Below are 23,948 nucleotides of genomic sequence, written 5' to 3'. Positions count from 1 at the left end.
CAGAGAGGATGGCCATGTTGAAAGCTGAGCGGGGAATGTTCGGCCCTAACCTGTTTTGGCGTCAGACGTGAAAACATGGAGGTAGCGAGGTAATGGTGGGCGGTTCCAGAACCAGGATTTGGAGTTTTATAAAAGTAATCTTAAGATTTTACTAACAGGTTTCTTTTAAACGGAAATCACATTAATTTGTTTGGATTTGTCTGGTTCCATTAAAAAATAATCCACACATAATTGCAGCTGGTGATTCACAGCTGATAAGCACCTCTGTCAGCATTCAGGAGAGGCTCAATGGGGAATAAAATACCCAGCGATAAAGGGCCCAGTAAACCGAGGAAGTGTATCGTAATGCTCGGACACGCAAAATCCGGCTGAGCGCTCAAGCGTTCGCATTCCTGTATGGACGCTTTCTGCACACAGGAATCTACACGTGCATTTATTCACGGAACTCCAGTAATCCGCAGGTCTGGATCAGGGGGCCAGGGACTGCCATTCTCGCTGAAGCTCATAAACTCCAGTGGTTACTCGAGGTATTGCAGTTTAGTAAGCCTCTGGTGCCAAAAAGCCAATTTCTCCATTGTCCATTCAAAAATACGAATTTACCCTGGCCAAATTAAACTATTTTGGACAGAACTTTTTAGCTCTAAAATTTATTCTCACTGAACGTGAACAACAAACAAAACTCCAGAGAGCCATGAGCAGGAAAGTTGCCCATCTAAATAGCTTTGCACCTCAACTATTTACATCATTGATAACCAACCCTGTTCCTGGAGATCTACCATCCTGTTGGTTTTCATTTCAACCCCAATTTGGCATACCTGACTCTACTCATTAGCAGCTCAATGAGATCACCAGCTTTTGAATGAGGTGTGCTTTGTTATGGATGGAGTAAAAACCTATAGGATGGTAGATCACCAGGAACAGGGTCGGTTACCACTGATTTAAATAAAACACAGAAGCAGTGTGAATCATCCCGTACGAGGGTTGTCACTGGAGAGCGCAAATGACACAAGAACTCATGTAGAGGGGTGCAATGCAGAGTAGAGTGGTGAGGAGTGGTGTGGGGTGGTGAGGAGTGGTGAGTAGTGGTGCAGTGCAGTGCGGAGCGGAGTGACTCACTATGGCGGAGAGGCGGGGTCCGTGCAGCTGCGTGTAGAGGATGGCGTCGTTGATGTGGTTGCGGATGCCCAGCAGGGCCATCTCCAGGTCATGGGCCCCGGCCAGCGAGTTGGTGAGGTCCTCCAGTCCGAAGATGTAGCGCCTCCAGGGCAGATCCAGCTCCGACAGGCTGGCTAAGCAGCCTCGCATAACGTTGAGGCAGTAGCCCACGCAGGGCTTGATGAGCGTGAGCCCGCGGCAGTGCGAGCAGTACTGCATGCGCACCAGCGCCCGACCACACTCCCGTGATAGTGCCGCGTGCTCGGTGGTGTTCAGCACGTCCGCGCCCACCGCCAGGGCCTGGCTCAGCGCCCGGCTCCCCCTCAGGGCCCGTGCCAGCTCCTGTGCCAGGGCGCGCGGGTGTGGCCCAAACGGGTTGACGTCCTGGCGGGTCATACGCAGACACTCACCGAGCTCAGACGTCAGCTCCGCCATGCCTGGGTTCACCAGCCGGCTGTACACCAGGGGGAAGAGGTTGTCGTAGAAACGCTGCACAGCTGCCTCCACCGAGACGTTGGCACCATGGATGAAAAGAGAGAGGTCGGTGAAGAGCTCGGTCACGTGGGAGCTGGCCTCCTGAGCCAACACCTTGTACGTGCTGTCAAACAGATTGCTGGTGTGGTTCATCGTGAAGGAAACCAAAGACTGGAAAGTATCTGTGGTGGAGCGAAAAGAGAGAGAGGAGAGAACTGAATTATGAACAGAACTTTTACATCAAAACAATTAGCACCAAGAAGGCAGGCATTATGGAATGACCTCCACACCTACTAGACGCAGAGAAAAAATATGTAATTTAAGCTGACGTATTTAGGCATGAATAGGTCAATGAGAACACATCATCCTGGTATGTGCATAATATGTGTATAATATTATAGAGACAGATAAAGAGAGCCCACACAAGGGAAATTTTACGATCAGAGGTGGGTAACCCGGCTTCAAAGAGTAAAAAGACTGACCATGTATTTGCTCCACCACCATGCACTAAACCAGCTGACTCTAATTAGCATAGCTCTTCAGCATGATAGGAGAACTAATTATTATGATCAGCTGGTTTAGTGCATGGTGGTGGAGCAAATACATGGTCAGTCTTTTTACTCTTTGAAGCCGGGTTACCCACCTCTGTTTACGATCCCAAGTAAAACAACAGACATTGACAAATTCCATGAATGAATGAATGTTGTAAATATATATGCATCACAAGCCATTATATTCATTGCACAGATAAGGGAGTGAGAAATTTTGTGAAAATAAACCAGTCAGCTTGCATTAATGTCAGTTTTATAGTCGCAGTTCAAATCACAACAAGCCTAATGCTAAGTTATTAAATGAATAAAATACGCAAGGCGTTGGGCATTCTGAAGTTGGGGATATTTTAGCAAAGAAAAAAAAACACACATAAATCCGTAAAATTACAAAAGATCATATATATGCAAGGTATAAATTATGAAATCCTGGCCCACCCGGGAGAGCTCTGGGTTTTTACAGAGGCTTAAGCAGGGTGTAAATCACTCTGGCTGCAAATAATTCTGCACCCTCACTCCACAGGGAAAAGGGGGGCAAGGCTGGAGAAAGGGAGAGATGGGAGGATGAGCAAACAAAGGAGAGAAGGGAGAGAAGGGAATGCACATGACAAGGCTTGAAGAGAGGAGGACGAGAAGAGAGTGGATGATTGGAGGAGATGAGAGGAAAGGTGATGAGAGAAGGGGAGTAAAAAGGAACAAAAGAGAGGAGATGAAAGATGAGGACAGAATTGGAGAGAAGAGGTGAGAAAAGCAAAGAAGAGCCCAGGGAGGTCAGCAGGGGCTCTTTTCAAGGGGTCAGGGGTGATTTATGCTGCCCTGTCACTCAAAATCCCCATCTAATTTCCTCCTGAGCTCATTCAGGATGGCCCTGAAGACCACCACCAGCATGGAGGGGCAGAGAGACAGAGACAAAGCAACAGAGAGAGCATGAGAGAAAGAGAGAGAGATGGGGAAAGGAGGAAAAAAGGAAAGGGAAAGAGTGCTCACAGCTTTCATTTACTTTCGTTTAAAACTACGGCGGTGATTTAAAAGTGAAAAAAAACAGATAATACCACCAGATTTTATAGCATCTGATGGATCAATGGGCCAGCTACTGTGTGGCATAAAGCTAAAAACTTGCAAACCACCAGACAAACCCGGCAAAAAATAGACACCCTTCAACCCTCAGCAGAAAAAACAGGCTATTGGGTCCAGCCTCTGAAGATAATTATCTGGGGTGGAATGAAAACCAGTGGGGTCCAGTGGTCCTGGGGGGCTGTGCAAGGCCTGCACAATGGGTAAGGACCAAGAGGTGATCTTGAGGGCCCATGAGAATCCAAATCCCAGCTGGAACTCGGCTGCACACCACACCGGTGGCAAGGGCTGTTTGTCCCTGTCCTTGAGGTCTGCAAGACTTCATTTCCAGCTCTAAAAAAGAAAACTACTACTTTCCAAACATAGTAAGAGGTCTTTGGGGAAAAAAGCAGGTGACTCACTTTGAGGAGAATACACTGTGCTGCATCAGCACCAGGGCTGAGTAGTTCTGAACCATGCTACAGACATGGTTCAGAAGTCATAATGATTTTGAGGTCCACTATGAATGAGTAATGAGTAGTCCTGCCGACACTGGCCTAGATTAACTTAACATCTGTCTTTAACTTTTCCTAAAAAACAGACACAAACTAGTCTTGTATTCTCAACAACTCAACAATACAGTTTGGGTAATTTTTGGTGATTGCTGAACTCAAACTGTTTTAATTTAAAGAAATGTAAAAAATGTCAAGAAAATTATTCAACCCCTTATCTATTAACCCATTTTTTAATTCAAGCCTAATAATGACATACCCAAAATAAAATGGTTACTATTCTTGAACCCTTTTGAAAACAGGCATATTACTCTCTTCTGAAAGGTAACCCTTGGGTTTTTAACTTTGGGTTTCCAAAAGTCAGAATTACTCTAAATATTACTGAAACAATGTAACAGACGCTAAAACACAGTGCAAGTGCAAGATTTTTCTTCAACTGAAATATATATATATATTTTTCTTAGCGGATACAGTTGCTTGAGGCTGTGTCTGGTGGGCTTAGAAACACAATACAGGCCCAGCCACAACGCTGGACAAATCCTGGTTCAAATTTGATGACAATACCACCAAAAGTGAGCATTCTTTATTGTTTTGTTATAACTATGTCTAGGCAGGTTTCCAAAAAGCCATTTGGAGTCTCCAAAAGGATACCTTGTAACCAAATGATATTATGAATCATCAGAGGTGTAAAATTCCATATACTTCATACTATATGCTCATGGAAGAAGTAGTGGCTTGCTTTCCCCCTGCCTGTCACCCTCCCCCTCCCTGTCCCTCTCCTTCATCATGCTTTCAAATAAATACAAATTACTCCCAACTGCAACACAAAATTTCCCTCCTTCAAATTGAAGGTAGACATCAATGCACTGTGTGAAATTATTAAATGATGAAATAGAAAATAGACTGAAATCTAGTTTCTGAGCAATAGTGAAGGCAATATAAGAAAAAGGTAGATTGCCATTTCCCTGGAATGGGACACGTAACGCACACACGTGTGTGTGCGTCTTAGGCAGCCACTGTTACTCAGCATGCCCTGTGAAGTACAGTGCATGCGTGTGGAAGGGACAGTGAGTCACAGGCACATTGCTGTAAACTAAAAAGCTTGGTGGAGCTGACAGCTGAAAGTCCCCACGGAGACCCCTGTGTGTCAAGGCACGGTGGCACCCAGGCCCCACATTCGACACAGGCTGGAGCTTCTGGGACAGGACGAGACGGGACGGGGGGCTAGGGAGGAGGGGGTTACTGTTGTCAAAGAGGGATGGGCTTATATTCCAGCAACCTGCCCATCAAGTCAGCAGTGACGTTAACCCCGCTCCTCTGCCCCACAGCCTTCTGGGAAGCCCTCCTCCTGAGCTGATGTCAGGAAGATGGCATTCTGACAAACGAAGAAACAGCAGCCTCTGTGGAGAAACTGAGACCTGAGGAGAGAGTGTGTGAACAGACACAGAGAACACTATATACACAGTAAGCCATACACACAAACACACCACACACACACACATACACACACATTTCAGTCATGCATTCAAAGAGCATACTGTGAACATGACCAAAAAGTACACAACAAACACACACGTGCAGTGCAACGCACAATGTACTCCATACACACAAACAGGATGATACACAAGTACACCATAGTACATAATATGTGTGAGTTCACTGTCTGACATAATAGACACATATACTGAACTCTGTTTCCAGTAACAGTTAGTCTTTCCAACAGCATAAAAATAAGAATGCCACATATAAAAAATAACAGCTACCTTAACTCATATTGCTATTTTGAGAAATATAGTTATGGCACTCCCAATAACACAAGGCCAATCCATAAGACCCTAGGTAAACAGGCTTTTGAATTTTTGAAATTGAGAAAAAAAAGGACAATTTTAGTGATGTTTTGAGTAATCTTTTGGCTAAATATCTCTCTTGATTGAGGAGCTCTGATTTCCCTCTTGAGATGTCTGAGGGAAAAGCACTACATTAAAAAAATGTTTGTGGCAATTCAAGAATTATTGTGAACCAGAAATCTGTTTTTTCATATACAGTCCCCTCCAAAGGTATTGGAACAGCAAGGCCAATTCCTTTGTTTTTTCAATACACTGAATACATTTGGGGTTGAGAAAAAGATGAACATGAGACAAGAGTTCAGAATTTCAGCTTTTATTTCCTGGTATTTACACCTAGATGTGTTACACTACTTAGAACATAGCACCTTTGGTATCAGACCACCCAATTTTTAGGTGAGCAAAAGTATTGGAACAGAGAGTATTTAAGTAAATGAAAGCAAATAACACTTAATATTTGGTAGCATATCTCTTGCTTGCAATGACTGCATCAAGCCTGTGACCCATTGACATCACCAAACTTGCATTCTTCTTTTGTGATGCTTTTCCAGGCTTTTACTGCAGCCTCTTTCAGTTGTTCTTTGTTTCGGGGGGTTTTCCCCTTCAGGAGGTGAAATGCATGCTCAATTGGGTTAAGGTCTGATGATTGACTTGGCCAGTCTAAAACCTTCCACTTTTTCTCCCTAATGAAATCCTTTGTTGTGTTGGCAGTGTGTTTTGGGTCATTGTCTTGCTGCATGATGAAGTTCCTCCCAATTAGTTTGGATGCATTTCTCCGTAAGTTGGCAGACATAATGTTTTTGTAGACTTGCAAGCCCAAGCCATGACACTTCCTCCACCGTTCTTCACAGATGAGCTTACATGTTTTGGATCATGAGCAGATCCCTTCTTTCTCCTCACTTTGGCCTTTCTATCACTTTCGTAGAGGTTAATCTTGGTCTCATCAGTCCATAAAACTTTGTTCCAGAACTTTTGTGGCTCATCTCTGTACTTCTTTGCAAATTGTAATCTCATCTTCCGATTCTTACTACTGATGAGTGGTTTGCATCTTGTGTTATAGCCTCTATATTACTGCTCTCTAAGTCTTCTTCGAACGAGTGATTGAGATACCTTCACCCCTGTCCTGTGGAGATTGTTTGTGATGTCACTGACTGATGTTTAGAGGTTTTTCTTCACAGCTTTTACGTTTCTGTCATCAACTGCTGTTGTTTTCCTTGGTCGACCTGTTCGATATCTGTTGCTCAGTACGTCAGCGGTTTCTTTCTTTTTCAGGACATTCCAAGTTGTCGTACAAGCTGTCCCCAATGCTTGTGCGATTTCCCCTCTTTTCTAAGCTTGCTTTTCTCCCAAAGACAGCTCTCTGGCTTCATGTTAGTTTATATTTTATAACACAAATGCAGTTTTCACAGGCAAAACCCAAGGCTAAAACCAAGAGTAAACATTCAGAACTATTTATTGTTTAACCAATCAATCTAACAGGACACATCTGGGCAACAAGAAACACCGGTCAGTCCATGTTCCAGTACTTTTGCTCACCTAAAAATTGGGTTGTCTGATACAAAAGGTTATATGTTATAAGTTATTTAACAAATCTAGATAAAAATACCAGTTTATAAAAGCTGAAATTCGGATCTGTCATCTCATGTACATCTTTTGACCTCAAACTCAGTTGTCTTCAGTGTATAGCAAAAACAAAGGAATTGACCTCTCTATTCCAATACTTTTGGAGGGGACTGTATTTTTATTAAACAAGCTGTATATGAGTAATAGTATGCATGCATGCGCGTGAAAGAGACAGTCTGAATTAAGCTTCTGTATTTGAGCTACTGTATAACCACAATGTGCATTTACAACAGAATTCTTGAGGGTTGCATGACAGCTTTTTAAAGGCCATCGCAAAACATGACACCCTTAATAAAAACCAAAAGCAAAACAGTGACTGGCACTCCTGTAGGTGCATCATATTTGGGCATCCTAGACCAAGAGGTTCCATGAGTCCAAAGGAACTGGTTATGGGCTGGTAAAGGCACAGACTGATACTGATTCAACCCTTTAAGGTGGTGAAATCACAAATTTGTGACCGGAATGTTCTTAACTGAATTAAAAGCAATGGAGTTCTAGAACACCTGACATAAAACCCCAATTCCAAAAAAAGCTCGGACAGTATGGAAAATGCTAATAAAACAAAAAGGAATGATAATGTAAATTCTATTCACCCTGTACTATATTGAAAACACTACAACAGAACATTCTTTGATGTTTTACCTTGTAAATTTAATTGTGTTAACTGTGTAACATCACCATTTCTTTTAATAACACTTATTGAGCACTGAAGACACCGGTTGGTTAAGATTTGAGGAATTTTCCCCCATCCTTCCATTATGCAGGTCTTCAGCTGTGCAATTGTACGGGGCCTTCGTTGCCGTATTTCGAGCTTCATAATGCGCCACACATTCTCAATCAGAGACAGGTCAGGACTGCAGGCAGGCCAATCTAGCACCTGCACTCTCTGCTTACGCAGCCATGCACTTGTAATCTGGGCAGAATGTGGTTTGGCTGCTGGAAAATGCAGGGACGTCCCAGGAGAAGACGGTGTCTGGATAGCAGATATGTTGCTCCAAAATTTGTACATATATTTCTGCATTAATGGTGCCCTCACAGATGTGCAAGTTACGCATGCCATGGGCACTGACGCACCCCCATACCATGACAGATGCTGGCTTTTGGACCTGACGCTGATAACAGCTTGGATGGTCCTTTTCCTCTTTGGCCCGGAGGACACGACTGCTGTTTTGTCCAAGAACTATTTGAAACGTTGACTCATCGGACCACAAAACACGCTTCCACTGTGCTACTGTCCATCTCAGATGAGACCGAGCCCAGAGAAGTCGGCGGTGCTTCTGGACAGTGTTAATGTATGGCTTCTGTTTTGCATTATAAACTTGCATCTGTAGATGTAGCAGCAAATGGTGTTGACTGACAAAGATTTACTGAAGTACTCCCGAGCCCATGTCATAATATACATTACAGACGCATGACGACTTTTAAGACAGTGACGTCTGAGGGATCGGAGATCGCGCATATTCAGAAGTGGTTTTCGGTCTTGCCCTTTACGCACTGAGATTTGACCGGATTCCATGAATCTTTTAATTATATTGTGCACTGTAGAGGGTAAAATTCCCAAAATCCTACTGATTTGTCTTTGGAAAACATTGTTCTCAAAGTGCTGTATTACTTGCTGATGCATCTGTTGGCAAATTGGCGAGCCTCGACCCATTCTTGCTCATGAAGGGCTAGACCTTTCTTGGATGCTCCTTATATACTATAACACAATTGCCTCACCTGTTTAACATCACCTGTATCACATCACCATGATATTTCAACTTGTCACATCATTATTAGTCCTAAACTGCCCCTGTCTAAACTTTTTTGGAACAGGTTGCAGGCATAAATTTCATAATAAATGTATATCTTCAAAAAACAATGAAGTTAATTAGGTAAAACATGAAATAGCTTGTCTTTATACTGTTTTTGTTTGAATACAAGTCAAAGTGAATTTACAAATGACTGCTTTCTGATTTTATTTGCATTTCATTTACCGTCCCAACTTTTTTGGAATTTGGGTTGTAGAATTTTGAGAAAAGACATTCCAAAAAACCCTACTTTTCAAGGGAGAAAGACCACATCACTTGGACATGGGCACCATGGTGGTCCAGTCGGAGCCCTTGGCCTTCAACCATCTACATGTAGGGCTCTATCTTAGACCCGGCGCAAAGCGGCACCAAGTGCAACGCAAGTGTCTTGCTAGTTTCAGACCGACGCAGTTGTCATTTTCCCGTTCAGGTCCCCAAGTTTTTTAAATAGCAAATGTACTTGCACCCATCTGAGAGCCCATGGGCGTGTTGGTCTTAAAATGAGGTGTGGCAATTGCGCGATTGACCAACAAAAACCTGGTCTCAAGTCAATGGCGCAGTATTTTACTGTTATTTTAAGGGCGCATTATTAAGATAGTAATATGCGCCTACATAGGCGGATAACGTGCAACATTTAAAAAGAATACATGTCATAATGGTTAGTCATAATATTGGTAATATAATATTAATATTATATTATATATATTAACATAATATTCATGATATAATATTTTGTGGAATCCTGCTGTTGCCGTAGATGGTCTGCTCGCGCGCTTTCACTTCACACATGTAGCAGCCAATAATGTAATAACTACCGTTAATGTAATAACTGCCAATAACGTAATTATTTTTCCGTTCTTAATGTAATAAAAGTCAATAACGTAATAACTTACCAATAATGTAATAAAATTTCTGAACCAATAACGTAATAACTTTTTGCACATAATGTAATAAGTTATTAGATTATTGACTGGTTATTACATTATTAGCTGGGTTAAAAACAATCATTAAAAATGTAATAATAGGAGCCAATAATGTAATAATATACTTGTATCACTATGTATAAGTTTTATTTATTATCAAGTGTCAGACTTCCATAACACTTAGGCCTACGCTTACTGTTGCTTCTTTCAAATAGCTGCTCAAAAACCAGGCCAATCCTGACCCCTGAATCTTAGTCCTAACTCTGAGAAAACATCACCTACTCTCTCTCTCTCTCTAGGAATTAATTGTTTGTGTAACTTGATGGTTAGACTTATCTCGAGCCCTGCCTTATACTCCTTTGCCATTTGAGTACCAAATTAAGTGGGAGCACACATGTTTGCAAACACAGACAATTACTCTTATGTTGTATAATATGAAATCTATACCTCTTTGAAGATGCTGTGTTCTCAAATAAAAAAGACCACCACTTCTTTCCATGAAAAATATAATCTTTAATCAAGTGTATTTAAATAACTTCTTCAACCAAACTGGCACTATTATGCCTTGTGCTGAACTTTCAACCTCTTAATGCAAAATTCTAAACTGTAAAATATAGTATATAACATGACCTACAAAGATAACTTTGGTAACACATCTTTCTGTTTTATCATAATAATACAGGATGATTTACCGTCCCTTTTTTAAAGAACTAAACATTCTCTTGATACACACTACATTTACAGTATCTATACCAATTGGTCCCAGCATCATGTTTTGTCTCAGAAAACAATATGTTTCATTTTTTCAACAGAACTATTTTGTTAAATATTTTTTGCCCAAACTTATATAAAAGTAGTACTGATAATTCTTTTAACAACATGTATTTTGCACTCCAAATTAGGAAGTATCGAGAGTATTGATAAGTATTGGTATTGATAAGCAGTATCAATAGTGGTATTGGTATTGACAAAATCCTAACCATGCCCATCCCTAGTTGTAGAAACTAACTAGCTCACTAACAGGTGCAGTTTTCTCATGACATGGCTTGCCATTGTGCCCCTTTCTCTCTTGTTTTAAGCACTTCTTTCATGGTGACTTGACTTGTGACTTGCATGACCTGAGAAATGACTTGACTTGTCTTGCTTGACGTTTACTAGTGACTCGACTTGACTTACTTGAGTCTAACCACAGTGACATGGGACTTGCTTGAGACTTGAAGGTTAAGACTTGAGACTTGCTTGTGACTTGCACAAGTGTGACTTACTCCGACCTCTGCCTCACTGTCAGGTGAAAAGAAGCAGTTGGCGACTCTACATGTATCAGAGGCATGTGGTAGTCTACACCCTCCCCAGACCAACAGAGGATAGAGCATCGACCAGGACCGTGATACACACAGAGAATTGGTATAATGACTAAAATTGGAGAAAATGGCAAAAATAAAAAAGAATGAACTATAGATATCACTTGCTTCGGTTTTAGACTCTTTGTTGAGCTTGTCATGACTGTATTCAAATAGCCAGGGATGTCAATAGGGCAAGGATTCTGATTTGGTAATACATTTTCATGTAACCTTTCAGGAGTCATGTTTGGTATATATGCATAGAGAGAGAGAGTGCTGAATAGCTATAATAGTGTGGTTGAAACAGTTTGCTTGAAAAAGTTATTTAAATACATTTAATTAAAGATGACATTTTTCATGAAAAGAAATGGTGGTCTTTGTATTCGTGGACAAAGCATCTTCAAAGAGGTATAGATTTCATATTATATGACATAAGAGTAATTGTCTGTGTTTGCAAACATATGTGCTCACACTTCATTTGGTACTCAAATGGTTAAGGAGTAGAAGGCAGGGCTGGAGATAAGTCTAACCAAGCACCACAAACAAATAAATAGTCATAATTCCTAGAGAGAGTATGTGTGTATGTGTGCGTGTGCGCGCGCGTGTGGTCAGGTTTTTGAGCAGCTATTTGAAAGAGGAAACAAGGGTAAGTGTCATGGAAGTGTGACACTTTATAGCCAATAAATAAAACTTAAAGCGATATAAGTATATATTATTACATTATCGGCTCCTGTTATTACATTTTTAATGATTTTTTAAAAACCCAGCTAATAATGTAATAACCAGCCAATAATGTAATAACTTATTACATTATATGCAAAAAGTTATTACGTTATTGGTTCAGAAAATGTATTACATTATTGGTCAGTTATTACATTATCGACTTTTATTACATTAAGAACGGAAAAATTATTACGTTATTGGCAGTTATTACATTAACGGTAGTTATTACATTATTGGCTGCTACAACACACGAGCAGATCCGTTTCCTTTGTCGAGAAGCATTCTTTCCTACCACTTGGCAAATCCGCCATTATAATAGCAATCTGCCAAGGTGCAAGCGTACCTTGATTTTAAAGGGAATGGGAGATGACACTCTGATTGGTTTATTTCATGTTAAGAGACTAAGTACAACCCTTTGAACCATGCGCCTTACTTTGTGCTCAGATTATCCGCCGTTAAACTAGCAAAAGTGGATTTGGACACGCCCTAAATGCACTTGTGCCATGCGCTTTAAACCGTGCGCTTAGATCGTTAAAATAGAGCCCATGGTGTCTTTTTGGGGAGACATTTGGCAACCAGGTCCAGGGATTTATCCTTAGGGTTAGGAGTTAATGAGCAAATTTGGTGGTGAGATGGTCTGTAAATTTGTTCACCACTCTCCAATCAGAGAGCTTCCAGGATCATTTTTGGCAGAAGTATCAAAGTTGTATCCAAAATGCAGGGGATGGAAAGCACAACTTTAGTTATGAGACCAACCACTCTGTCATGTTTCAATTTCGGCAAACAGCACAGGGCTATCCCTGACAACTTTACTTATTCTGCCAACTTTTTTGATCCAGGAGCGCTCTCATTGTTAATCTTATCAGTGTTTCTGCCAGTGAAGTGGTCATCTCCCACCACTGACCATTTTTTGGGATTCAAGTCACAAGCACGTTCTTGAAGGGGCCAGTCAATTTCTGGACTGCCACTGAAAATAGCCAGATCTGTTCTTTAAAATACAGAATGGATTTGCCTTAAGACATAAAATATAAATCTGCAGCCCTTGAAAAATTATCTGGCTGTTTCTTTTAAGGAGGGAAAACAACATACACAGAGAAAAAAAGATCCAGCTTAGGTCACTTCTTCAACAGCATATTTGAAAGGATTTACAAAAGTAACCCACTGAGTCAGACTTTCTGAAGGGACAGCTTAAGCAACAGTAATCGTGGTTACTGTTTGTAGCCGCAATATCTCCAGCACTCAAGAGGGCGCTGTAGGGGACATGCCACTACTTCTCATAGTGGGAAACCAAATTGTAGAAGATATACATCAATATCCTCACAGGTGGTGCCAGCATTTTATGATCGGTCTCATTAATTAAATATAAAAACTATAAATTGGAAACTTAAATTAATAATTAAATGAATTATTATTAAAATTACACATTAATAGTCAATCTTAACCAAATCATAATAACATACATTCAGCTAATACTAAATTAATATAAATGATTTAGCTAAGACGTGACGGTATTCTAGTTCTTTGGATTAGCAGCGGCTGACTCAATTCAACACAAGAGTTATATAAATACAGACAACCCTGTAAATATAATAGAGTTTATTAAACACAAAGTACCGAAAAGGGCAAAGCACAATTCTCTACAATGATGTACAAAAAACATCACTATGAGTGCATGTGTGTGTAAGTGTTGTGTGTCCATGTATGTGTGTGCGAGTATGTGAGTGAGGAGTGCTGGATGTTCTCCTACGTGGGGATTGTGTGCCACGGACACGTGTTCACGAAGAACAAAGGAACAAGATGGTGCATGAATGGATTTTTGAATCTAGACAAAGCTAGGGGAAAAAAATGGTGTATGAAGCGTACCAAACAGACACAGGGTAACTGAACAGCAATCTATGTGTGTTTTTCGAGATCATGCCCTGTTATGACCAGTTAGTAATAGATCACATGCAGGTTCTGTTCCGTGGTGATAAATGAAAACTAACGCAGCGCGGTGGATGGCTTAGAGCTAACTGAAGATATATATAATGTTTACATTAAACATTAAAAGCAACAACAGTGAAGGAAAAATTAAGCTGCCAGAACATAGATCCTCCTGATGCAACAAATTTAAACGGCTTCTGATTGCAGCTTTTTTCTCTGCGCAGTAATCTACCAGAGCATATTTGTGGAGGTTGCTTTTTTCAATATTGCCAGGTTTGCATTCGGTTGTTGCGAAACTTCTGCTAAAATAAAACATCTCGCTGCAGGAGACTGTGGGAGATGGCAACTTTTCTTTCTTGTTTTGGACACAATAAAGTTTTGTCACAACCCCTGCATTTTGAGCTGGCTTCAAAAAAAAGTATACCCCCCCAACCACCCACAAAACACACACACATACACACCTGTTCTATGCCACAGAAAGGAACAATAACAATCACTCCACAGAGCCCAGCCCTCGCTGATGATCGGCAAGGTCTGTGGCTGAATGAGATGGCAGGAGGCCGGGGCGGGGCGGGGAGGGGGTCCATATGGCCAAGGGGAAGGAGGTGCTGTTGCAGGAGCTCATTCCAAACCCCAACCACAGGAAGGAACCGCTGTGGTTTGGACGATGAGTCCAACTCTGAATGAGTCAAAGCATGAAAGCATCCAGTCCCAGATAGTTATGTGCCTCTCACAGAGCAGCTATGAGACACGGAGGCACATGAGCGCAAAGCAAGTGCCCACTTTTAAATTATTAATATGTCTGTCATCCCAGGAATACCACTGAGAGAGATTAATCTAACTGCTTCTGAATGGTATCACTGACACGCACACACACACACACACAGACAGCTGTAATGGGACATACTTTCCTCTCCTCACCGGCCTGACTTATACTTTGGCTTTACCTCCCAATACTGCCATCACTCTAGAGGTCTTCCATACCAGATAGTGATCAACAAAGGGCAGTATCTGTCTGTAAAGTGTCCTCCTTGTGCCTGATGGGGTCCTGCCGGTGAGCTGTCAGGGGGGTAACAGGTGGGGATGGGGGGAAAGAGGGGGTTCTAGAATATACGCTCCAATATATGCTCCAAAGCCATACTCTATCTGACCAATGGAATGATGAATGTGAGTAAAGTTTCCCATCTCCGACCTTCACTCCTGCCATAGGGGAGTGGCAGGAGGGGGAGGACCAGTTTCTCTCTTTTCAAAACTCAGCTCTGCCAGAGTTCAAACAGATGGGAAAGAAAGCGACATATTACATTTGTGTCAAGGTGTCCCACTTACGCTCTTTGACAGAGATGAGAGCGTCAAAGTGGACTGGTTCTCTTGGCCCAGGTATTTCCCAGGCGGTCCCTGTACATCAGGTATGTCCAAAGTCCGGGCTGATTTTAAACGGCCCTCGGGCTTGTCCCTTATAATGTACTATATGTGGCCCGCCATATAGAATTCATAAATCATGAAAGTTCACGTTGCATTTTTACTTTTCACCTCATGATGGCAGCACCATCAAATATAGCCTACTGTAGGCTACTACATTTCTCTCCAAAACCAGTCAAAATAATAGGAACTTTAGCCAAGCGGAACTAATGTTATCATTAACGAAGTCAACGGACGGTAAATGAGAAAACAAATTTGACCCTCTCTGCTAGCTAACGTTAGGAGTCCCATTTCGCCATGGCTACAGCAAAAAAGAAACGTAAAGTTGATAGCGAGGGCCGTCGCTTTCAAGAGTGGTGGAAATTTGACTTTTTTTTACTGATAGCCGAAACAATTGCGTTTGTCTTATTTACCAAGAGACAATCGCCATTATGAAAGAATTCAATGTGAAGAGACATTACAAGACTAAGCATGCAAATTCATACCAGAGGTTCTCCGGCAACGAACGAGGGGACAAAGTGAAACTACTTCAAGCTGTCCTAGCCTACCAGCAGCGACTTTTAACCCGAGTCAAGTGAAAACTCTACCAGAGCTAGATATGAAGTGGCGATGCTAATCGCTAAACGTGGAAAACCTTTTGCTGAGGGTGAGTTTATTAAAGACTGTGTAATGAAGATGGCTGAAAACATTTACCCTGAAAAGAAGCAAGAGTTTGCGAATATCTGCCTTGCTCGCAACACCGTGGCACGGAGAATCGAAGAAATATCCTCAGACACTAAGAGACAAGTAAGTGAAATGGGGGGTAATTTTGATCATTTTTCTTTGGCCTGTGATGAAAGCAAAGATCAATCAGACACTGCCCAGTTGCTCATTTTTTGAGGAATTGATGATGACATGAACATTACAGAGGAACTGCTTCACCTCAAAAGTCTTAAGGGCCAGACAAGGGGAGCAGATTTATTTATGTCCGTCTCTTCAGCTGTTGATGACATGAAACTGCCTTGGGGGAAACTGAGCGGAATAGCTACCGACAGCACGCCCGCAATGGTTGGGGAACGAAGTGGATTAGCCACATTAATAAGCAACAAAGTCAGCGAGCTTAATTCACCAACAACTTCTGTGCACTAAATGTGAAATTTGAACATGTTGTGATACCGGTGGTGAAGACTATTAACTTAATTCGTGCCAAAGCCCTGTACCACTGCCAGTTTCAGCAGTTTCTTTCGGACATAGAGGCGGAATATGGGGATGTAATTTACCACAACAATGTTAGATTGCTCATTTGGGGGTCTGCGCTGCAGCGGTTTTTCTCTCTTAGGGCAGTTTTTGGCTGAAAAGGGGCATGCAATGAAAGAGCTGTCTGATCCTGTCTGGCTGGCAGATTTGGCATTTTTATTTGACATCACGAAGCATTTGAATGCGCTAAACATCACTCTGCAAGGAAAAGACGCAGTCGTGAGCCAGCTGAGTGCTTCAAGAGTCGTCTGGTCTCCCCTACCTCTGCGGTCCAGCCGAACTTTCGTCATTGCCTCCACCCTGCCCACATCTGTCGCCACCTGCTGCTCCCCATTACCGCCACCCGGCACCACCCATCATCTGAGCCACATCATGAACTCTATAAAACTGACTGACATGTTGGTCAGCAGTCAGCACCCTGAGCTGACCAGAGGAGGATGGGTTTCCCCCTTGAGCCTGGTTCCTTCCGAGGTTTCTTCCCATCTACCACAGGGAGTTTTTCCTTGCCACTGTTGCCTTAGGCTTGCTCCTGTGGGGGTTTAGGCCAGGGTTGTCTGTAAAGTGTATTGTGACAACTGCTGTAAAATACGCTATACAAATAAAATTCGATTGATTTGGTTTATTGAGCTATACGCGCACATCAAGGCCTTTGCTACCAAACTCCAACTGTTCAAAAGACACCTGTCACAAAGTGAGCCCAACTCCTCGCGTTTTCCACAGGAGAACATTGCTGGGCAAATGGGAAAATATGCGATCGCATCTCTCTCCGCAGATTTTAACCGGCGCTTCAATTATTTAGCCGTCATTGAGCAGGACATGCTCCTCTTCTCGTGTCCCTTCTCCATGGATTCCGACGATGCACTGCATCAACTGCAGTTGGAGCTCATTGACATGCAGTGCAACGATGAGTTGTGCAGCCAACATCAACAGCGCTCTCTAGTGAACTTTTATCAGCAGCTGGATAAAGAGAGATTTCCCGAATTATGGGCACATGCTAAGAGAATGCTGAGCCTGTTTGGGTCCACGTACCTGTGCGAGCAATCCTTCTCTCTTATGAACCTGAACAAGAAGCGCTTGAGGTCCAGCCTAACCGATTCCCATCTGTGACATTTTACACATCACAACAACAGCTGTCAAACCAGACCTTGAATGTGTACTGCAATCCAGATCTCAGTATCACACATCTCATTAGTTTCAGTGAGCTGTCTGTCTCTTAGTCTGTTCTCAAATTGACTGAACTTTGAACTGATTCCTAACTGCTGTTATGTGCCACCGAAGATGTGAGAAAAAAGCTTGCTGTGTTATTGATAGCCTATTAAAGATTTGTTCAAGTTATAGTAGGCTACTGCATACACTTCCATTTTAAATGGTGAACATTGCTTGCATTTTATTTTTAAATGTGTTGCATTGATTTCATTAACTTTATATTTCATGAATAATCGTTCATAATGAAATTCATGGTTAAAATGGTAATGCACTTGAACTTACAGCAATTCTCAAATTGATTGAACTTTTAACTAAGGAACTGCTAGTTTCCGAGTGTTGTGCCTTTGAAAATGTGAGAAAAAGGATGGCTGTATGATTATTGATAGCCTATTAAAGACCTGTTTAAGTTACAGTTGGCTAGACTGCCATTTTAAATGGTGAATATTGCTTGAGAATTTCAAACTGAAGGCCATTATTATGACACTGAAAATAAAGAGTGCAGTTTTCCATAGAGAGCAGATTTTTCATATTTGTATGTGATTTTCTTCTCATATTTTATAACCCAAATAATATGATGCGAGAAACTGCCGGCCTCCAGGTGTTTTCACATTATCCAATCTGGCCCCATTTTAAAAAAGTTTGGACACCCCTGCTGTACATTAAGCTGCCCATTGAAAAACGGACAGCTGACCTCCAGTACGTACAGTGGGGCTATAGCTACAAACAGACACATAGCACACCTGGATGCTCGCATTGGGGAGGGCTGTCCTTTCTGCTCACAAGTAGAATCACTTGCACATTTATTTATTGAGTGTTCTAGGCTAGTTGGTATACCTCAGTTACTAAATTCATGGATTTCTGGACTGGGGGAGGCTTTTTTCTTTTGATTTTTTTATTTTTGGTCCAAGGTATTCTGCCAGGAATAAAATGTGCATTTTTTGGTAAACTTTTTGTCTGAAATGGCTAAGCTTGCCATTTGGATTACCCGAAAAAATAAAATTAAGGGTTCTGTTTCCACAGACCCAGTGCAGGTGGCCACAGGGCTAATAGCAGCCCGACTCAGAGTTGAGAATGCATACTATAAGCTTGTAAATAATTTGGAGGTTTTCACTCACATCTGGGCTGTTGGGAGGTGTAGTGTGTAGCACAGGAAGAGGGAGATTTGCTTTTTTCTTTTTGATGATAATTTTTTTAGTTTTGTATATATTATAAACTGGCCTTTTGTATACAGCATATTATAACTGATATTTGCACTGATGGTAGAAGTTTCATAAAGGGATTTTCAAATCTCTCTCTCTCTCTTTGAGGTGGAGGGTGTTTTAGGAGTGAGTGCTGGCTGTGTGCTTTTTTACTATTTCTTGGTTTCTAATAAACTTTAGTGTTACTTACTGTTAATTACTTGTTTCACATTGGTGTTATTGAGGAGTTTTGGGGGGGGGGTTTAGTGTTTTTTTTGTTGTTTTTTTTTTGTTTAGATGCTATTATTGACGTTGAGACTGTGTCTCTCCATCATGGGATCAGGTGTATTACAGGGAGTGATACATCTGTAGATGACCTGCTAGTCTCGGTTGCAGAGCAGGTAGGAGGTGGAAATATTGATTCAGCTTCATGTATGAATAAGGCAGTGGTGGTATTTTTGAAAAAGGTTAGTGTGGTGGCTAAATTAATTGCGAGTGGTTTGTGGGTTAGGGATGTTTTCATACAGGTGCTGCTTTCAGCACCTGCTATGAAAGTAGTCATTTCAAATGTTCCCCCGTTAATAAAGAGCGAGGCGATTGAACTTGCCTAGTTTGGAAAATTTGCTAGTGCAATGTGGTTGATCCCCCTGGGCTGTAAGAATCTGGAGTTGAAATGTTTTGTCTTTCCGGAGACAGATATTTATGTTTTTAAACTCCACACCGCAAACTCTTGCGTCTTTTCAAGTGAGGCACGGGGACGGTTCTTTTATTGTATTCGCAAGTACTCAATCAATCAATCAATCAAACTTTATTCGTATAGCACATTTCATACAGTAAGTGCAACTCAATGTGCTTCACAGAAAATAATTGCAAAGAATTAAAATAATGAAAAATAATTATTTCAATTATAATTAAAAAGAGAGAAAAGGAACAAACAAATAATAATAATAATATTAATAATAATAAAAATAAATTAATAATAAAATAAATAAATATAAATAAAATAAATAAAAGCAATGCAAAAACCTAGGTAAAAGCAATGCCAAAAAGGTGTGTCTTAAGATTTCTTTTAAAGATGTCCACAGATTCAAAAACCCGTAGATCCTCCAGCAGGCTATTCCAAAGGCCATAGCTAAAAGCTGCTTCTCCATGCCTTTTTGTTCTAGCCTTTGGAACAGTTAAGAGACCAGTGTCAGAGGATCTAAGGGTTCTGCCGGGCGCATACCTAAAAAGCATCTCGGATAAATAAGCAGGTGCTTTGCCATTTAGTGATTTAAAAAACAATAAAAGGATCTTAAAATCGATTCTAAAACTAACAGGCAACCAATGCAGGGACTTTAAAATAGGAGTGATGTGTGCTCTCCTTCTGGTCTTTGACAGTATGCATGCTGCTGCATTCTGCACAAGTTGTAACTGACCAATTGCTTTTTTGGAAGACCAGACAGGAGAGCATTACAGTAATCAAGCCTGTCAGTAATAAAACCATGCATTATCTTTTCAGTATCAGCCTGAGAGAGAAACGGTCGAACTCTAGCAATATTCCTTAAATGGTAAAAAGATAATTTTGTGACATTTCTGATGTAGGCCTCCAAATTTAAGTCTGAGTCAATAATGACACCAAGGTTTTTGACCTGGTCCTTGGTGTTGAGTGCAAGTGATTGTAATTTTACAGACAGTTTCTCTCTCTGGGCCTTTTCCCCAATGTCTAAAATCTCAGTTTTATCTTCGTTCAACTGGAGGAAATTTTCTGACATCCATATATTTATGTCAGAAATACACTTCACTAAGGTGTCAATGGGGCTAAAATCATCCGGGGATACAGAGATATATAATTGGGTGTCACCAGCATAACTATGAAAATCAATTTTCTGATGACACAGCTGAGTGGTAACATGTACAGGCTGAAGAGAATAGGGCCCAAGATGGAGCCTTGGGGAACACCACGTTATGTCTACTTTACCTGAGGAATGATCACCCAATGCCAGACTGACTGGTTTTCATTTGGCAGGTAGTGCAATGGTTTCAGGTGTAGTGTAGTCTGCTTATGCAGATGATGTTACAGTTTTTATCAGCAACCAAAGAGATGTTAAAGATCTTGCAGACACATTACATCTGTACCAAAAAGTTGCCTCTGCTAAGGTTAATTGGGGCAAATCGGAATCTTTATGGGCAGGGCAGTGGCAAACAGGGAGGACGCTACCTTTACTGACTGGACGACAGCGGGGCAGAAATGGGCTGAAGGTCTTAGGTGTTTATTTAGGCTCCACTGACTTTCAGGAGAAGAACTGGGAGGGGATAGTGGAGAAGGTGTGTGCCCGATTGTCTAAATGGCATTGGCTGCTACCTCAACTGTCCTACATAGGGAGGGCTTTGGTTGCTAATAACTTGGTCGCCTCAGCTTTGTGGCTCAGGCTTGCTGTACTGCAACTTCCACAAAGCATCCTACAGGCTGTTCAGCGCCGGCTTGTGAACTTCTTTTGGTCTGGTCAGCACTGGAGAAGGGCCGCTGCACTCTACTTACCTGCAGGAGGGCGGGCAAGGACTAATTTACATCAATGCTAGAGTGGCTGCTTTCCGGCTGCAGTCAGCGCAGAGGCTGCTTTATAGCAGTGGCCACAGGTGGGCTGACACAGCTTGCGCTCTTCTGAGGAGGGCTGGTTGATTGGGACTAGACAAGCACCTGTTCCTGATGCGGCTGGAAGGGGTGAACCTCACAGGCCTGACTCCATTCTATGAGTCCATGCTGCAGGCATGGTGCGTCCTCACCATTTCCAGGAAAGTGGATGAAGTACCAGGACTGTGGTTGTTTGAGGAGCCACTGTACTACAACCCCATTCTGCAAACAAAAGCATTGACATCATCCAGTTTACACACCTCCTTGTTGGGTGCAGGGTGTGTGAAGCTTGGCCACCTGATGAGGACTGATGCCGCTGTGCTGGGCAAGAGAACTGGTGTGAGATCCGTACGGATAATGAATCAGGTGGTGACAGAAGCCAGGGGATCCCTCAAAGGAACTCAAAGAGCTTTTGTGGCTGACAAGGCTGAGCAGTGGATGGAGAGTGAGGGATACGTCTTCCCCTCCTTGAGCATCACTGCTGTTGTGGGGGAGTGGCAGGAGGATGAGGATTTTATTTTGTCCTTTAAGACCCCTCAACTGGGGGATTTCAAGGGTGTGGAGAAGTAGGCACTGTACGCAACCTGTGTCAAAGTACTGCATGCAGTGCGGCTGACAGAGATGAGAGCAACCAGATGGGCTGAGTTTATTGGCTCAGGCCTTCCACCTAAAGGCAATTGACGGTCCCTGTATAAGCCTCCCATTGAAAAACGGACGGCTGACCTCAAATGGAGGGTAATACATGGGGCAATAGCTACAAACAGACATGTGGCCCACCTAGATCCAGGCGTTGGAGTTGGGTGTCCCTTTTGTTTAGTGCCTGAAAGTCTTTATCACCTGTTTGTGCAGTGTCCAAGGCTGGAAGAATTGATTGAACTACTCAAGAGATGGTTTTCCTCACTAGGGGTTATTTTAACATTACAACTATTCATAATTCCTAATTAATTATTTATCTGGCACAGCAGAGGAAAAATGGAAGACCAGGAAAAATTGTATCAGGGAAATGGGCTCTGTAAATGTGGTCGAAATGTTTAAGGGCCTAGTTACAGCAGGATTAAAAGTAGAATACTCCAACTATAAACTGATAGGGAACCTACTACAATTTTGGAATGTCTGGGGGCTGCATAGCACTTTGCGTTCGGTCGATGATGACGATGGTAGCTTAGAAATTAATTTCTAATTTGCATTCTAATTTGAACCTTCTCTCAATTAATGTAATTTAACTATCTCTCTGATTTTATTTTATTTTTATTTTTTGTTTCTCTTTGTTTTCTTCATTCGTAATATAATTTAGAATTAGCTACTGTTCTGAAAAGCTTAATGTCCAAATAAAGGGACTTTTAAATTCAAATTCTCTCTCTCTCTCTCTCTCTCTCTCTCTCTCTCTCTCTCTCTCTCAGTGAGAGTTAGCTATTTGGAGAGTTAGCTTGCCCTGTGCCTTCAGCTCTGTGTAACCAGGTTGATAAGCAGGTCCTGTGCTGTTTACTCAGACTGTGAAAAAGAAGGGAGCAGAACAGCTGCTCACATTACAGGGACCCTGAAAAGTCAATTAAGAGTGCAATTGCAGCACATGTGATGTCACAATGGGAGCAGAGGAGTTATCCAGAGCCATGACGATCCTGAAATGTGTCCACGATCCTGCTGATCTGCCATCACACACACATATACACTAAAAAATACACACTGACAAAGAACCTGCTGTTTAGTCATGATGCCATATAAAACATGAGATACTGCTACCCTGCACGTGTCCTTCGTACTGCGGGTCTTACAGCATTCACCATGCAAGTCTTCCCATGTTGGCCTGATTATATCTGGAAAGTAGAACAGGCTCATGGAAGGAGAAAGAGAAGAAGAAGCTGGTCTGTGGAGCTGCAGCCAGCTTTCTCAGCAAGCATTTAACAGGGCCGGGTACGATTTTCCCCAAATATCGCCACCCCACTCCCCTCTATCCCTCGCAGTGGGCTCAGGTGCTCCGCCACACCTGTTATTCCTCAACCCCATCCTGCTGCACTGTGGAGCACCAGGCCTGCATGGTACTGTGTCACAGAGTTGACACAGACACATAGACGCGTGCACGCACACACGCATAATCACACAAACACGCACACACATGCACATACAAACGCACACAAGCACACATACACACAAACACACACCCATGCACACACAAACGCACACAGGCATATGCACACACACACAAACACACACACACACACATACACACGTACAGACATGCATACACGCGTGCTCACACCCACACATGTACAGACATTGTGCATGTGCGCACACACACACACAACTATGAGGTGTTCTGGTAGTTTCTTAATAGTGTAGGTCCCATTTTCCCAGCCTGGTTTTGGCATTCCCTATAAGGAAAGGTCAAC

General features: G+C 42.1%; 1 protein-coding gene across 3 annotated transcripts in view; it reads right to left on the bottom strand.

The window, feature by feature from the left end:
- The window catches only part of gpc5b (glypican 5b), a 199,502-nt gene that overhangs the window by 145,432 nt on the left and 30,122 nt on the right, over positions 1-23,948 (bottom strand). For all 3 annotated transcript variants that reach the window (XM_064332734.1, XM_064332736.1, XM_064332737.1), the window contains exon 3: positions 1,117-1,811. In XM_064332734.1, coding sequence (XP_064188804.1) covers positions 1,117-1,811 — 695 coding nt within the window. The remainder of the gene's footprint in view (positions 1-1,116; positions 1,812-23,948) is intronic.

Source organism: Anguilla rostrata, chromosome 4 (assembly GCF_018555375.3).
Source record: "Anguilla rostrata isolate EN2019 chromosome 4, ASM1855537v3, whole genome shotgun sequence".
In the NCBI taxonomy this organism is placed as follows: Eukaryota; Metazoa; Chordata; class Actinopteri; order Anguilliformes; family Anguillidae; genus Anguilla; species Anguilla rostrata.
This window is presented reverse-complemented; position numbering and strand designations above follow the sequence as displayed.